This window comes from Phyllobates terribilis, unplaced genomic scaffold (assembly GCF_046119375.1).
Source record: "Phyllobates terribilis strain yellow unplaced genomic scaffold, ASM4611937v1 Scaffold_3__8_contigs__length_932513732, whole genome shotgun sequence".
In the NCBI taxonomy this organism is placed as follows: domain Eukaryota; kingdom Metazoa; phylum Chordata; class Amphibia; order Anura; family Dendrobatidae; genus Phyllobates; species Phyllobates terribilis.
The window spans coordinates 874,861,911-874,880,497 of record NW_027362763.1 but is presented as its reverse complement, the minus strand read 5'-3'; the positions used below and the strand labels follow the sequence as shown (position 1 = coordinate 874,880,497).

The 18,587-nt window shown below is 46.7% G+C and overlaps 1 protein-coding gene across 1 annotated transcript in view; it reads right to left on the bottom strand.

Annotated features, from left to right (window-relative positions):
• The window catches only part of YIPF4 (Yip1 domain family member 4), a 36,252-nt gene extending 18,075 nt beyond the window's left edge, over positions 1-18,177 (bottom strand). The window contains exon 1 of the mRNA XM_073672647.1: positions 17,868-18,177. Coding sequence (XP_073528748.1) covers positions 17,868-17,949 — 82 coding nt within the window. The 5' untranslated portion in view covers positions 17,950-18,177. The remainder of the gene's footprint in view (positions 1-17,867) is intronic.
• Between the last annotated feature and the right edge of the window lie 410 nt (positions 18,178-18,587).

Genomic DNA, 18,587 nt, shown 5'->3' with positions numbered 1-18,587 from the left:
TACCCGGTCAAGGTCCTAACCTAAGAAGGCCTGGAGGGGAGCAGAGGAGATAGGCTCCACAGGCAAAAGGATCCCAGGGGGATACGGACGGAGCGGCTTACTTGTATTCTTTATTCTGGCCTAGTCAGAGGGACTCCTGCTGCAAGAGGGGTGACCGGCCCCCGACATCTGACTTTGTCACTTCAAATCTCAGTCAGAAAAGCCCGGAGGCTTAGTGGATCTCAGGGGGGATACGGACGGAGCGGCCTACGGCACCCGTATCTCTCTACCTGCATTTATCCAGTGGGACCCAGCCTTACACCTTGTTCTAGCCACACATACGGTCAGGAGAAGACTTAGTAGGAGAACTGACCAAGCAGAGAAACACACACCAGAGGGGTCTTGACAGGTGCTCCTGATTTACCTGGGAAGTGCTGGACACACTTCCCGGTGTCCGCAGTACGCCGTGAGGAGCAGAGGGAAGCTTTGCGGCTGAAACTTCATCAAGTGAGTAAAAACCCTGGATGACTTCACACACCGCCTCAGCCTGTTATTTCCTGCGCGGCACTGCACCCACCATTCCTCCTCACACTGCCCTGAGGCCTGCTCCGTCTGTGGGGAGCCGTCCCATCTTAGCTGCCTGTAACACCGGCCTCAGTGGACTGAAGCAGCGCTGGTGCCCATCACCGGAAACCACGGGTGGCGTAGTCGAAATACCACTCAACCCTGAAAGCCCATTAAATCCTTTTTATGTGACCGCCCTGGGCACGGACCGGGTCCGGGCCACGACTGCATTCCCCCCGAGACACCTACACTGACCCGGCTCCGAGTAACCCCATTTCCCAGGGAGGGCTAAAGAGCGTCACAGGAACGTTACAGAATACATCAGGAAAAGCTCCCAATATAAACTGTAGGCTAAATGCATAGACGTAATATGCACCTAGGCTAAGAAATATGGACACAGCCAAGAAAACCTGCTACCGACAGGTAAAGTGAATAACTGATTGGAAGAGATAAATATTAACCCATTAAGGACACAGACAATTTTTGTTTTTTGTGCTTTCACTTTGTTCTCTCATTTTTCAAACAGGCATAGCTTTTTTAATGTTCCAACAACATAGACATGCAAGGTTTTATGTTTGCGGAACAAGTTGTAGTTGAAGGACATCAGTCACTTCACCAGATAGAGTAAGGGCAAATAAAAAGTGCAGTGAAACAAAAAAAAAAAAATGCAATTTTGCCATTGTTTTTTGGGGCTTATTTTTAAGGCTTACATTGGGCAGTAAAAATTACCTAGCATGATGATTCTCTAGGTCAGTACAATTAGGCTATGTGCCTATGATGCAGAAATGCTCCGTATTTTTCCTGAGCGTTTCTGCATCTCCCTGGCAGAAAACATGCATGCGGATTGTACATGAGTTTTTCTGCCAGGGACAAGCGTATGTCCCGCGTTTTTCACATGCGATTTCGCATGCGGGTTGTCAAGCGCTTTCCAAGCGATTTTAGCATCACATGGAAAGTGCTTGATAACTTGGTCACACTATATAAATCCATGCAACCGGCATGGATTTATATAGTGTGACCAAGTTAATAGTTAAAAATAATGGTAAAAAATAAACCAGACGTCAGAAGTCGCGAGACCTGTCACATGACTAAATTATGTCACCGCAGGTCCTTTTAGACCATCGCGAGCTGCCGAGGAGCCAGGACACATCGCTATGGAGACCGGGGGCCATCAGAAGGCAAGTATAATGTTTATTTTTTATTTTAAAATTTTTTTATTTTTTTTTACAGGTACTATGGTACCCGGGTCTGGAGGAGAGTCTCCTCTTCTCCAGACCCGGGTACCATCCGCACACTGAATCGCTTAATATCTTCATGTGCACATGTAGTCATGCGGATATTAAGCGATTCAATGCAAGTCAATGGCGGCAAAATAATTGGTAGTGCTGCGTATTTTTCCGCAATGATAATCCGCAGCGGAAATTTCCGCAGCATGTGCACAGCACATGCGGATTATCATTGGGGAACATGGCAGACCTTCTACCAAGCATTTTTTTAAGCGTTTCTGCGGTGGAATTGCCTCTGCGGAAACGCTTAAAAAAAAACACATAGTGGGCACACAGTCTCACAGTGATACCAAACTTGTACAGTTTTATAACTATTTTAGTGGTGACAAAAATAACTGGTTTCTGCCGCAGTTTTCCAAGATCCATAAGTATTTTATCATTTTGTTGATTCAGCTGTACAAGGGCTTGATTTTTTGTGTGGTAAGCTGGTGTTTTTATTTATACCACTTTGGGGTACAAAATATATGTTCATTGATTTTTATGCCATTTTTGTGGGGGGTGCAGTGACAAAAAAACGGCAATTTTGGCATTTTGATTTTTTTTTCTCTTTACGATATTTACCATATGGATTAAACAATTTTACTTTTTGATAGATCAATTGATCGCTTACCACCGTATTGCTGTATATAGTAAAAATGTTGAATTCTTATTGGATGGACATCACAGGAGAATATATGATGGGCACAGGGGTCTACAGCCTACCCCCAACTGTCATAGCAACTCTTCAACTCCCCACAATCGTGTCCCAAATGGAAAGACTGGCACCCAAACAAATGCCCAGGCTGGATTGTGGCACTTAAATGCCGTTGTCAGAGATTTACAGAGGCATTCAAGAGGTTAACAGCAGTGATAAGAGGTAGCATTGCTCTCTGCTATTTAAAAAGATAAGTGTGGAGCGGAGTCACTTTTCCTCAGATTATTTTTATTGAGGAAATTCGCTGAGTCACTTTTCATGGACAAGCTGTGGGTCAGGATAGTCAAGGAATCCGAGGTCAATAGTCAGGAGGGTACGTCATAAACAGATGGAAGAGACAAAGGCGTAGTCAGGTCACAGTCCAGAGTCAGAATGCATCAAGGCAAAAGGAGTAATACACGGGTAATCAATAGGAAAATCCAGGATCTGGCAACAGAAGATCAGAATGTCTGAATTCAGAGCACAGAGGACACACAACACTGAGCTGACAGCTACGACTTGCAGCTATTTGGGACTGACAGCTTAGTTAAAGGGGTTTTCCCACAAACAAAAGTTCATTTTAATCAATGGCTGTGTCTGACCAGGTATGGAACATGATCTGATCATACCACAGCTCCTGGGCAGGGGAGGAAGCAAAAGAGTATACAGACATTACAGCAGGGGATCACAGTTGATTCTTTTTGTGAGGTAAAACATTTCCTTGCCTGTTTTTAAACAATGTTTTACTTCAAAGAAAGAATCAGCTGCTATCCCCTGATGAAACGTCTGTATACTCTTTTGCTTCCTCCCCTGCCCAGGAGCTGTGGTATGATCAGACCATGTTCCGTACACGGTCAGACACAACCATTGATTAAAATGGACTTTTGTTTGTGGGAAAACCCCTTTAAGTAGCTGGGTAATCACTTGGAACAGGGAACATATGAAGGAAGTTCAGCACCTCCCAGTCTCATATTGGATGGCTGATCTGTCAATGAAAATATGAACAGCTCAGCCCACCCATGCACTCGATTGGACTACTGAGCTTTCAGTCATTGCGCCCAAGACACATTGAGTGGTGGAATCTTGACAGTATCCCTTCTTCTATGAGGGCCACCGGACCCCCGGTCATCCCAAGAAATTGCAGATGGGAGGCCCCGATTAACCTTCACATCTCAAGCTGGAAGATATTGATGGGAATTTCGGACCCTATGAGAATCCACAATCCTCTGAACCTCAAACTCTATGCCACTATCGACAAACCGGAGGAGGCGGGAATGAGGGAAGACTCTGCCGAAGGGACAAACGCCTTTAATAGGGATTTATGGAAAAAGTTAGGGATGTGAAGGGATGGAGGAAGCTTTAACCCCTTCACCCCCAGGCCTGTTTTCACCTTCATAACCAGGCCAAATTTTACAATTCTGACCAGTCACTTTATGTGGTAATAACTCTGGAACGCTTCAACGGATCCCACCGATTTGGAGCTTGTTTTTTTCGGGACAAAATTTGTTTGATATGACTGGCGTTTATTTGTGAAAAAAACAAACTTGGCGAAAATTTAGCAAATTTCAAACGTTTACAATTTTATGCCCTTAAACCAGTGATTTATGTTACACAAACAGTTAATAAATAACATTTACTACCAGGGCTGTGGAGTCAGAGCCCATTTTGGTGGAGTCGGTATAAAATGGACCGACTCCATCTCCTAAAATATGTAATAAATTGGGTACAGTAGTTCAATGCAGTTTGTGGGGAATATTTTTTCAGAAGAATTTGGGAAAGTTATGAAATGTCCTATAAATGTCTGTCCTATTCCTGATCTAAGGGTCTAGACTTTTAGCTGAGATGAATCTGTGCTACAGTAAATTTATCAATTAACCCCTTAAGCCCCGGAGCATTTTTCGTTTTTGCTCCCCTTGTTCCCAGAGCCATAGCGTTTTTACTTTTTGGTCAATATGGCCATGTGAGGGCTTATTTTTTGCGGGACGAGTTGTACTTTTCAACGCCATTACTAGTTTTACCATATCCTGTACGGGAAAACGGGAAAAAAATTCCAAGTGCGGTAAAATTGCAAAAAAAGTGCAATACCACAGTTGTTTTTTATTTATTTTTTTTACCACGTTCAATGAATGCTAAAACTGACCTGCCCTTCTTATTCTACAGGTCACTACGAGTTCATAGACACCAAACATGTATAGGTTCTTTTATATTTAAGTGGTGAAAAAAAATTCCAAAATTTGGTAAAAAAAAAAATAAAAAAATAGCGCCATTTTCTAAGACCCGTAGCGTCTCCATTTTTCGTGATCTGGGGCTGGTTGATGGCTTATTTTTTGCGCGCCAGGCTGACGTTTTTATTGATAACATTTGGGGTAGATCCGATGTTTTGATCGCCCGTTATTGCATTTTATTGCAATTTTGCGGCGACCAAAAAACGTAATTCTGGCGTTTAGAATTTTTTTCTCGTTACGCCGTTTACCGATCGGATTAATTCTTTTTTTATATTGATAGATCGGGCGATTCTGAACGCGGCGATACCAAATATGTGTATGTGGGTTTTTTTTATATATTTTATTTTGAATGGGGCGAAAGGGGGGTGATTTAAACTTTTATATTTTTTTATATTTTTAAAAACTTTTTTTTTTTTACTTTTTGCATGCTTCTATAGTCTCCATAGGAGACTAGAAGCAGCAACTATCCGATCGCCTCTGCTACATACAGGGGACGAGCAGGTCCCCTGCATGCAGCAGAAATGGTCCTGTGCTATGAGCGCCGACCACTAGGTGGCGCTCATAGCGACAAGATCATGACAACCACAGGCGTCTGCTGCAGACCCTGGGTTGTCATGCACGCCCATCGGCGACCCGCGATCACGTGACGGGGTCGCCGGTGGGCGGGGCTTATGACGCGCTACCCGGAAGCGCGTGTTAAATGCTGCTGTCGGAGATTGACAGCAGCATTTAACATGTTAACAGCCGCGGGTGGATCGCGATTCCACCCGCGGCTGTTGCGGGCACATGTCAGCTGTAAGAATCAGCTGACATGTGCTCCGTTCAGTGAGGGCTCAGCGCAGCAGCCCTCACTGAACGGAGGGATCGCAAATATGCGTACTAATACGTCCCCGGTAAGTAAGGGGTTAAACATGAGCCATATATGAGGGAGTCGGAGTCGGAGTTGGAGTCTGTGTCATAGAAATTGAGAAGCCGGAGTCGGAGGTTTGGCTTACCGACTCCACAGCCATGGGTGCCAGAACAGCAGAAACCCCCCATAAGTGACGTCATTTTACAAACTAAACCGATCAATGAATTCATCTAGTGGTGCAGAGAGCATACTGACCCCACATGTGCCTCACAGAAATTTATACCTTTGGGCGGTGAAGAAAGAATAATTACATTTTTTTACCTCTAAAACACCAAGGTTACTTACCGGTAGCCGGTTTTTCCTGAGCCCATGACAGCACACCTTGAGAGGATCCGCCCCACCAAGGACAGGAAACCGTCTGAAATAAAAGGGCGGTACCTCTCCCTCGCTTCAGTTGTTTACAGAGCATTGAGAGGACCACCCTAAACAGGTTAGGCACATAACCAACACCACAATATACATATACACACCACCCCAAACAGTGCACACCAGGGTGTGAGAAACATAGAAAAAATAAGGGGGGGAAACTACGGGTGCTGTCATGGGCTCAGGAAAAACCGTCTACCGGTAAGTAACCTTGGTGTTTTCCCCTCCCCCATGACAGCACACCTTGAGAGAATTTTGGAGAATTTATGAGCACCCTAGGGAGGGACCACCGCCTGAAGTACCCTTCTCCCAAAGGTGAGATCAGAAGAGGATAGATCCAACCGATAGTGCTTAAAGAAGGTGGATGGTGTAGACCAAGTAGCAGCCCTACATATTTGCTCGATCGAGACGTCTGCTCTCTCTGCCCAGGAGGTTGCAACGGCTCTGGTGGAATGAGCCCTCACATTGTCCGGGGCTGGAACCCCCTGTGGACGTATAGGCTAAGCAAATGGCCTCCCTGAGCCACCTAGAGATGGTACCCTTGGACACCCCGTGACCTTTCCTACACCCTTGAAAGGCCAGGAACAGAGAACCGTCTTTCCTCCACAGACTAGTCATGTGAATGTACTGTAGCAGGGACCTCCTAACATCTAGGCTATGGAACCTGACTTCCCCTGGGTTCTTGGGATTGCTGCAGAACGAGGGTAGCACAATCTCCTGACTACGGTGAAATCTAGATACCACCTTGGGAAGGTATGCTGGATCTGGCCGCAAGGTGACCCTATCCTCAAAGATTTGTGTGTAAGGAGGATTAACCGAAAGGGCCTGCAGATCACCCACCCTTCGGGCTGACGTTAAGGCCACTAGGAGGATGGTCTTAAGGGTGAGAATTTTTGGAGAAACCTTGTGTAGAGGTTCAAATGGTTCACTAGTAAGAGCGTTCAAGACTAAGTTCAGGTCCCAAGGAGGAACACCCAAGGATCTAACCGGTCCTGCTCTGGCACAGGACTTAATAAACCTCGAGATCCACCTATTCCCAGCCAGATTACAATTGTAGAGTGCTCCCAAAGCTGAAACTTGAACCTTAAGGGTCCCCTGTAGCTAGACCCAGGTCCCGCCCCTTTTGCAGAAATTCCAGGATCCCTCTGATCGGAGGTTTGCTCGATAGCGGGATATCTATAAACTCTAGGAATTTACCCCAAACCCTGCTATAAATCTTAGTTGTAATTGGTTTTCTGCTCCCCAATAAAGTAGAAACTAAGCCTGGTGAAAACCCCTTGCTACTCAATAGCGACCTCTCAAATTCCATGCCGAAAGATGGAACCCCCTGGCCTGGGCATGGAATACTGGTCCCGGCATGAGAAGGTCCGGCCTCTCTGGTAGAATCCAGGGATCTGACACCGACATTAGCCGAAGCAGAGAGAACCAAGGCCTCTTGGGCCAAAAAGGGGCTATCAAAATCACCCTGGCGGCTTCCTCCCGGATCTTCCTCACCACTACTGGAATCATCACTAATGGCGGAAAGGCATAGGCCTTCCTGAACCCCCAAGGAATCTGGAGGGCATCTACGGCATGGGGATTTTCTGCCGGATTTAGGGAGCAAAATCTCTGCACCTTTCTGTTTGCCCTTGTGGCGAACAGGTCTATGTCTGGCTGCCCCCATAACTGGACAATCTGATGGAAGACCTCCGGGTTCAACCTCCACTCCCCCTGTCTTAGGGTATGGCGGCTTAGAAAATCTGCTTTCACGTTTTCTATCCCCTTTATGTGAAGGGCGCTGAGGGATAGGAGGTTTCGCTCTGCTAGACCAAGGATCCTGTCTGCCACCACCATCAGAGGGCGTGACCTTGTCCCTCCTTGGTGATTCACATAGGCTACTGCTGTCCGGTTGTCGGACCTGACCTGGACATGGTGATTTTGGATGTGAGAGAGGAAGGCCCTGAGGGATCTTTCTACGGCCCAAAGCTCCTTTAAGTTTGAGGATGCTCCCCCCTCGTGGTAAGCCCAGTGACCCTGTATTGCGAGTTCTGCCAGATGACCCCCCCATCCGGAACTGCTTGCGTCGGTCGTAATTACCCGATCTACTGGTCTGGACCATTGAACGCCTGCGGTTAGATTTCCCCTGACTGTCCACCACGAAAGGGAATCTACTACTTGTGGGGAGAGAGAGAGAGCCTGCCTTCTAAATGCCCGTTGCAGGACCTCTGTGCTGACAGGACCTCCCACTGAAGCCGCCTCATATGCCCCTGGGCCCACATTACTGCTGGGAGACAGGCCGTCATAGAACCCAGGAGGGACATTGCCTCTTTCAGAGACATCTCTGGAGCTTGAATGGCCTTCGAGACTAATGCAATCAACCTGCAGATTTTGTCCTCTGGGAGGAAGCAGGTTTGGCGACGAGAGTCTAGGATTAGACCCAGAAAGGTCTGAGTCCTGGAGGGGGTTAGTCTTGATTTTTGGAAATTTACTAACCACCCCAGCTGATGCAACACTTCCGTGACCACTAGGAGCTGACTGGAGCAGTGGGCTTCTGTTTTCCCTATTATCAAGAAGTCGTCTAAATATGGCACGATCACTACATTCTTGATCCGTAGGAAGGCTGTCACTTCTGCTATTAGTTTCGTAAATATTCTCGGGGCAATGGAGAGGCCAAAGGGTAGGGCAGCAAACTGAAAATGCCTCAGCTTCCCCTGAATAAACAGGGCTACTCTCAGATACTTCTGATACTCCGGATGGATTGGGACGTGATAATATGCGTCCTTCAAGTCTATTACAGCCATAAAGCAGTTGCGATGTAAGAGCTTCACTGCCGAGCTTACTGACTCCATCTTGAAAGTCTGGTTTTCTACTACTTGGTTCAGACTCCTGAGGTTGATGATGGTCCTTAAGGACCCGTTTGGTTTTTTTTATCATGAATAGTGGGGAATAGAACCCCCTCCCTCTCTGTGTTGCTGGTACTTCGAGAAGGACCTGCTTTCCTACTAACTCTAACACTTCTGTTTCCAGGGCTAATTGTTCTTCCTGGACCTTTCGTAGGGGGGTAACCACAAAGGTCCGCCAGGGGGTCTGGCTAAACCGGATCTTCAGGCCCCCACTGATAATTTTCAGAATCCAGGGGTTTGCTGTTATCGCATCCCAAGCTGGAAGAAAGTGGGAAAGCCTTCCACCCACTTCCAGCCTGGCGTCATTGGGAGGATCTCTTCGAACTCGAGGATGGTCCTCCAAACATGTAGCCCGATTCTTTTTTGGACTTGGCTTCCCATTTCTTTTTGTCTCCCGGAGGACGACCCCAGTTAAATTTTCTCCTCCGAAAACTAAATCTTCTTGGTTCCCCCGAAAATCCCGGGAACCCTTTGGTTTTATCGCCTGCTTTTTCCAACAGGTCTTCTAACTTTTGGCCAAACAGGAGTCTACCATCACATGGGAGGGAGCACAGTTTCTGTTTCGAAGGTAGGTCGCCTGGGCAACCTTTGAGCCACAAGGCCCGCCTGGCTGCGTTGGATAGTCCCGCTGCTCTAGCTGACAGTCTAACCGAGTCAGCTGAAGAGTCGGCCAGGAAGGCCGATGCTGTTTGTATTAGAGGTAGCTCTGCAAGTATTGCCTGTCTGGAGACCTTTTTATCTTTAAGCTGGTCTTCCAGCTGTTGGAGCCACACCATCAAGGACCTCGCCACACAGGTGCTAGCCACCGCTGGTTTTAGGCCACCTGCCGCCGCCTCCCACGTGTGGCGCAGGAAGGAGTAAGCTCTTTTATCCAGGGCATCTTTTAGGACGCCAGAGTCCTCCAAGGGCAGGGAAGATCTTTTCGATGACCTTGCCACAGTCCCGTCCACCTTGGGGATCTTATCCCAAGGTTCCGCATCCTTCTCTTCGAAGGGGTACCTTCTTTTGGAGAAGGAGGGTAAAGCCCCTGATCTCTCAGGTCTCCTCCACTCCCGGTCAATGAGGCCCTGAATCTTACTGTTAACCGGAAATGAGCGTCTCTTCTTCTCTCCCAAGCCCGCAAACATGATGTCCTCCCGGGATTTAGATGCTCGCTCTTCCTCTAGACCCATGGTTGATCTTACTGCCCTAACCAGTCTGTCTGTATTCTCAATGGGGAAGCAGGGTCTACCGCCCCCCGATGAGGAAGAGGACGATGAATCCCACTGCTCCTCGGACTGGGAGGAATCAGAGACGGGGGAAACCTCTCTACGGGGCCTTTTCTTCCCTCTAAGGAACCCTTTCAGGGACCCCTGAACTTCTGCATGTACTATGGACTTTAAATCTGCAGCAAAATCCCGGGAATTCTCAGCTATGGTTTTGGTCACACAGCCCTGGCAAAGTGGTTTCTGCCACTCTACTGAGAGAGAAGCTTGGCAAAGGGCACATATTCTATGCTTTTGCTTGGCACTACTCTTCTTAGGCTCCTAAAAAAAGGAAGCACATAAGAGACTTCCCGTTATTAACCAGTGACATTCACGAAGCTCACTCACCCTCGGAGGTCACAAACGGGTACCGGATTCGGAGGCTGTCGCGGAACCGATGATTCCATTCTGGATGGTCCCGAGGCACTCGAAGCCTTACTCCTGCGGCTGCCACTACGATTACTCGAGCGGCTGTCTGTATACGATGCATCCCTCTGCTTTTTCTGTTGCTGAGGTGGGGGGGTAAGCTGCTGCTGCTCCTGGATATCTGGATCAGCCTTGTCTCAGAGGCCATCCAGCCTCCTCCGGTCTGTGGGCCCTCCCCCTTCCTCAGGCCGGAGCTCCGTTGAAAAAAAAAAATAAAAAACCGGCCTGGGATGCTCCGATGGGCGCCGCCATCTTGGATCGGCGCCGCCTCCTGACGTCACCCAGCGCGCCGCTCCCAGCGTGCCCTGCGCCGTGACGTCAGGCGCGTCACACCCGGAAGCGTTCCACACTGCAGGGGGAGGACGGCGCCGCGGTCTCCGGGAGGACAGAGCCTGCCTCACCGCGTGCGCCCCGCTCGGCGCAGAGACCCCAGGGGAAGCTGCGGACGGCGCTTCTGGGATACTGAACCCGGTGCACAGGCCAGTGCCCGCTCTTCCACACCGGGACAGCCCCAGGTAAGTCTTCTTTCTTCCATACAGGTTCCCCATCAAGGACAGGAAACCAACTGAAGCGAGGGAGAGGTACCGCCCTTTTATTTCAGACGGTTTCCTGTCCTTGGTGGGGCGGATCCTCTCAAGGTGTGCTGTCATGGGGGAGGGGAAAATGCTGTTTTAGCCCCAAATTTATAATTTTTTATCAGGGCTAATAGGAAAAAATGGACCTCTCAGTTTGTTGTGCAATTTCTCCTGAGTACCCCAATACCCTACATGTAATCGGGAACTACTTTTGAGGCACAGTGCAGAACTCAAAAGGGAAGGAGCGCCATAATTTAGAGCAGATTTTACTGTTAAGGTTTGCAGGAGCCATGACCCACTGGGAGAGTCCCTGAAGGGCCAGAACAGCAGAACCCCCCATAAGTGACCTCATTTTACAAACTACACCTCTCAACGAATTCATCTAAGGGTGCAGTGATCATATTCACACAACGGGTGTGTCACAGAATTTTATACCATTTGGCAGTGAAGAAAAATAATTACATTTTTACCACAAAAAAATTGTTTTAGCCCCAGATTTTTCATTTGGGTAAAATATGGCACCAAAATTTGTCACACAATTTCTGCTGCACATGGAAATACCCAGGCCCACTATGGGACCCGTGAGCGGAGGAGAGCGGTGCCAGCGCCCGCCCCCCACGCTTGCTCAGGGCCCCGGCACAATACTTACCCCTCCTCGTGCCTCCGCAGCAGGTCCGGTGTCTTCTACGGCTGCTGCACTGTGACGTCCCAGGTCAGAGAGTGTGATGACGTCTTTCCATCGTGCCCTCTCCTGAGCCGTCACAGCGCAGAGCGGTAAGACGCCGGCGACGCTGAGGAGGCCAGAGCTGAGCAGCGGCAGCAGGTGAGAAGTGAGGTGATTATTTTTTTTTTTTTTCATGTATGGAGGCATGGGTCATTATATGGGGTGGGGGGAGACATCCTGCATGGGTCATTATATGGGGGGGTGACATCCTGCATGGGGCATTATATGGGGGGGGTGACATCCTGCATGGGGCATTATTTGTGGACCAGTATCCTGTATGGAGCGTTATATGGGGGCCAGTATCCTGTATGGAGCGTTATATGGGGGCCAGTATCCTGTATGGAGCGTTATATGGGGGCCAGTATCCTGTATGGAGCGTTATATGGGGGCCAGTATTCTGCATGGAGCGTTATATGGGGGCCAGTATTCTGCATGGAGCGTTATACGGGGGCCTGTATTCTGCATGGAGCGTTATATGGGGGCCAGTATTCTGCATGGAGCGTTATATGGGGGCCAGTATTCTGCATGAAGCATTTTATGGGATCCATTGTTCTGTATGGAGCATTATATGGGGTCCATTATTCTGTATGGAGCAATATATGGGGCCCATAATACTGTATGGAGGACTTAGTGGTGACCATAATACTGTACGGAGGACTATACTGTCCGGTCTGCACTGTGTGCTGCGAGGATTTGCCGGTTTCTGAGCTATTGTAGAATTTACAATAGATATCTGTCATGTAAAGTAAGAAGTGAAATCTTTGGCATTGTACTATATATATATATATATATATATATATTTCTCTGCTGTATCTGTGCATCTTTGGAAATTATATCCCTTTGATAATTTATCTACAGGTGTAGTGATATTTGACTTCATGGATGTTTTCCAGAAACAAGCAGTAATGGATGTTGCTGAGTGAAAATTGCCAATCTGCTATTGTAGTGCCCGTACATTGTAGTGCCCAGCTTGTGCTTCTGGAGACATGAACCGGCAAGTTTTACATAATGCATCTAGTAGTGCAGGGTTTGGTAAAATAGGAGGCAGGTCAGTGAAGGCACAGGGAGCGGACATAAAAGCATACAGATGAATATGTAGTCAGCACCAGATAGAGCGCCCCCCACAGGCCAGCCCGGAGCACGAGCATATTATTATCTCCAAACTGAAAGTAAAGATTACACAAGAACCACAGGATAGATTTCATCAACCAAAGTATCATATTAATCAGTGTAAAGTCGCCCACCTGACAGTGTATGTGGTTTACTGAGCACAAACCTGGTGACAGGTGCGCTTTAAGTGTTTCTGTATCTACTGCAAAACTAAAATTTAACCTTGACATGCCTTTACGACTAATTCAGGAGTGCCATCACTTATCCCTGCACTTTACCAGTATCACATCCCCGGCAGTGTGACTGACAAATTAGTGTGTGCGCTGAGAACACGGAGGAGGAGAACCTGATGTTCCTCTTCTTTTCACTGCTCTCCCTGCAGCAATGACACTCTGGGGGATGAGATAACAGTGAAGTGTAGGGATGAGTGACCTGCTCTGAGTACAGTCGGGCCAAAATTAATCTTCAGTTTTGCACTGTCAGATTTCCTGATGACAAACACTAGTGGCTGCTATTGTTCACCTTAATAATTGTGCTGCAATCCCACTCCTTACCACTGGAGGCTGCTGTTGTGTTCTGCAATTGCCCTTTACTAAGATGGCAGATTCTGAACCTGTGGGACCCATCTTGTTTCCTGTTTGGGCCTACTTAAAGCCGCATGGACCTCTCACTCATTGCTAAAAAAACAATGCTATAGGAAGCAAAGAAAATGCTGTACATACTAATACACAAAAGCTCAACAAGCAAAGAACAAGCCATACAGGTCTATCAACCTAAAAATAAAAAAGTTATGGGTTTCAGAAAATGGAGAAACAAACCAAACTTTGTCTTTTAGAAAGTTCATAATTTATTTACACCACTATAACCTACAAAAACATTACAGAGCTGATTCATCTCGTATAACAATTCTGGTGAGAAATTACATGGAAAGGTTGCAAAATTTTTGTGATAACGATACTTGCGCAAAATTTTTGCAATTTGGGGGGGTTGGGGAGGGGGTGGGGGGTGAGGGGGAGTTGCACACCAGTCCTAGTCAGCACCACCAACTTTTTGACAAGTGGATAGCACAGAGCCAGGAGTGGGCGTCACCAAGCACCACAAAAGGGGTGTAAATTATTACTCCAACACCCGACTGGAGTAGATTCTTGCAGTGGCCAATCTTACACCAAATTCAATAAGAGTTACACGCCCCTTCATGAATTTGGGACATCTTATTCCATCGCACACTTTATTAAAGCTGGCATATTAAGTGCTAGTCTTAATGAATTGTGGTGCATATGTTTGCTATCGGACTAATGCTACTTAACCAAAACTGTTGCCAGGTCATTTTTAACGCACACTCAATGCTGTAAAAACAAGTCTAATAATATGGTAAAATACACTGTCATTCAAAACTGCAATTCTACTTGCAAAAACAAAGTCTTCTAGTCTTCTTATGCTGATAAAAATGGAAAATGTATGGCTTTCGGAAAGGGAGACAAAAACAAAACTGAAAATTAGCTCCTATGTGTAAGGGTTAATATAAGCCAGCAGTGCCAGATGATGCTGCATAATGAGTCCTCCCCTGGGATGTCCTTATCAGTAGTAGCAAAATGACCTGCTGCAAAAGCCTGACATCAGTGCAAAGCTGCCCTTTCAGAGGTGGTGAGAAATGACAGTAATCCCAGGGCTTGGTGTACCAACACCTGTGTACATAAGCTTACAACTAACTCATGTGGTCACAACACTGGGAAACAAGCTGCTGCTTTACTTCCTCTTATGACGTGTTGGACTGTTCAGAGGCAAAATGTACAATCTCAATATCAAACATAGGGCAGACAGAAATCAAGTGTGTATGATCCCACTCCAGGCTGGTGGCACCAGCATTTGTGGGCGACAACCTCTGCATTGTACAGCCATTCTGACATTTTCAAAGTCAATACACCAATCTTATAAGGTCTAAGATCTTTTTAATAATGTATACAGTTTGAATTGTGAAATCTGGTTACAGAACTGCTTTACAAAACAGATTTAGGTCATTGTAATAGGTTAACCCTTTCCAGCCAACCTCATATTAAAGGGGTTATCCACTACTCAGACAAGCTCTTTTCAATTACGGTAATATGTTTGTCCTATATAAAAATAACAGTTATACACACCTCCGGTGGGGCACCAGGGCTTGTGTAACATTGTTATATCATGTGATCCCTGCAGCCAATCAGCGACCCCTGCACTCTCACTTCCTCTGGACAAAACTGACACTCAGAGTAGTGTCAGCTGCTGCTCTCTCACTTCCTCCAGATATAAGTTTTGTCCGAAAGAAGAGAGAGCCGCTGTTTGGCTGCAAGGCTCACATGTCATAATGTTACGCCAACCCCGATGCCCCACTAGAGAAGAGTACAACTTATTTGATATGGGGGAAACATATTGAGATGGGATTGTCCAAGTACTGTACAACCCCATTAATTAAAATTATGAAAGGGCACTGTGCCAGAGACCCATATACTGTGACATGGAACTGATTATATTAGTCCTGACACTGATATTGAGTGCTCTGTTTCCCAAAGCATAAGTACTGCCACCAATAAGCTACTGGACTGTTACTATTACATCCCTTTTATTAGTAATCTGTATATGAGAACAGCAAGAACACAATTATATTAATAAAAGATAGATGTAAAAAAAAAATAAAAAAAAAATGTTTAAAAAAAAATCTGCTTAAAGTGCACACCTCTACAAATCCAACACGCCAAGTTTATACATTCTGTGTCACACACGTGTTCTGCATAGGTGTCAGTTACTCAGGCATTAATACATGTCTGTAGCACAGAATGTACCCCGAACATACAATAATTACCCCAGCCAACAACTTTCGTTTTTAAAATGCAGCAATCTAAAAGAAATTTGGCTTAGAGTATAAGGGTATGTGATTGTGCACATGACATCTTTATGGCCTCATTCAAAGTTACGTTTAAACACGTACATGAAAAAAAATGATACTGGTCATTAGTGTTTTACATCAGTGTGTCCATTTTTATTATCAGTGTGTCATCAGTGTGTCCGTTTTTACCATCAGTGTGTCCGTTTTTACCATCAGTGTGTCATCAGTGTGTGGTCATGGTGTCTGTTTTTACCATCAGTGTGTGGTCCATGTGTCCGTTTTTACCATCAGTGTGTCATCAGTGTGTGGTCCGTGTGTCCGTTTTTACCATCAGTGTGTGATCAGTGTGTCCGTTTTTACCATCAGTGTGTCCGATTTTACCATCAGTGTGTAGTCAGTGTGTGGTCAGTGTGTCCGTTTTTACCATCAGTGTGTGGTCGGTGTGTCCATTTTTACCATCAGTGTGTCATCAGTGTGTGGTCATGGTGTCCGTTTTTACCATCAGTGTGTGGCCCATGTGTCCGTTTTTACCATCAGTGTGTGGCCCGTGTGGCCGTTTTTACCATCAGTGTGTGGCCCGTGTGGCCGTTTTTACCATCAGTGTGTGGCCCGTGTGGCCGTTTTTACCATCAGTGTGTCATCAGTGTGTGGTCAGGGTGTCCGTTTTTACCATCAGTGTGTGGTCAGCGTGTCCGTTTTTACCATCAGTGTGTGGTCAGCGTGTCCGTTTTTACCATCAGTGTGTGGCCAGCGTGTCCGTTTTTACCATCAGTGTGTGGTCAGTGTGTCCGCTTTTACCATCAGTGTGTAGTCAGGTTGTCAGTTTTTACCATCAGTGTGTGGTCAGTGTGTCCGTTTTTACCATCAGTGTGTGGTCAGGTTGTCCGTTTTTACCATCAGTGTGTGGTCAGGTTGTCCGTTTTTACCATCAGTGTGTCATCAGTGCTTTTCACGGATTGATGAAGAAATAAATCAAGATTCTCCTGTTCTTTACAATGTTAAATAAGGACAGCACACGGATTCCCTCCACGTGCTGTACATGTTTTTCCCAGACCCACAGGTATTGGCTCTTTTCTTCCGTGTTGCTGGAAACAAAACGGACATGGCTCTGTGTGTTTTGCACAAACACTCGGTCTGTGAAAAAACACAGACATGTGAATAGCATCATAGGTTATGAGTACATGTTGTATCTGTGAAAAACAACAACCAGTATGTCTAAATGAAGCCAAAGGCGTATGTGAACCCGGTGAGTTTTTCAGGAGGAAGACTTTTATGGCACGCTGGTGTCTTTTGTCCTGAAGTGTCTCTTTTGCTGACTTTTCTTTTTTTTCTTCCTTTTTTTAACTTGTATTAAAAAAAAAAAAAATAGAGAGAGGCTACGCCTAAAGAATGGACAGGTCACTTCTTTTAACTGACATCTCTGGAAACCTGAAGTGGTTAAAATAATCTCAAAAAATTGAACAGGAACAGCAAGTTGTTTTACACTGCAGTGCTTATGTTTATTCTTGATCGATGATTTGGGGCTTTGTCAGGAGGCTTACAGATCAATAGCCACCTGAAAAAGTTGTGTGAACATACTCTAAGGACTCGCTCACACTGGCGTATAACATGGCTGAGTGGTCTCTGATGCTTTATTGGATAGCATTCGGCCCAATGTTATACTATGGGGCAGTGCAGATCTACGATTATTTTCTCATTCAGCATAAGAAAACAATCGCAGCATGCTGCAAGTGCATTTGAGAATCAGATAGCATGCACCCATACAAGTCTATTGGACAGAGCCTGGATGTCGCAGAGGAGGGGAAACATGAAAACAAGATGTGGATGGGGCAAAACAGAATGGAGATCAACGAGAGCAGAAACAATGAGGTATGAAGAATATTAGTGTGTGTGTGTGTGTGTGTCTGTGTGTGTGTGTCTGTGTGTGTGTATACATTGTATACCCTCCTGGCCAGTGCTGTCCGTGCTGAGCTGGCAGACATGCCTTTATTCCAGGCACTGGCAGTGCGGGCTGCTCCCGGTGTCAGTGCTACTAGGCCTCACCTTCTGCCTCGTTAGATGACACGAAGGTGAAGTCCCCCGGGTTGTTGCTGTGGGGGTGCAGGGGAGGGCCCGGCGGCTGCATCCTTCTGCTGCTGGGGTTGATGTTGGTGACGACAGTGACGTTTCAGGCCAGCTCCACAGGCTCTACGTGGGGAGGAGAACGTCGTGACGTCACGTACATAGCAGGACACCAGCGCACGCCCCGCCTTCTGCAGCTACGTCACCGCCTGGCAGACAAACAGCTCGGGTCAGGTACAGGAGGTAACAGCCCAGTGCTGCCGCCTGAACGCCCCGCCCGCACGGTCACGCAGCGGCTCTGAGCACGACACATCCGGTTGGCTTCCGGAGTTTACTTTTCCAGTGGTGTTGGTGTCGCTTCCCAGGTTGTTAATAAAGCTATTATTGGTCAATAAGGAAGTAGCCTAGACTGAAGCAGGAAGAGAACAGATGGAGCAGCAACCTGTGAGCGGCTCTTGTTCGGGTCTTCACCGCTGCTGGGATTTCTAATTCTCCTAAATTAACCCCTTGCGGACTGAGACATTCTGGACCTGATGAGACCGAGGATTTGTTTTCCCTTTTGCACCACTTTATTCTAGATGTCCTGCCTGTTTTGTTCCCACATACCAGGGGTGTCTGGGCCTGGTCCAATGAGACTTGTAGATGTTTATTGAATGATTTTCTATAATGACGGATTGTGTGATTGATGTTTATTTTTTGCTT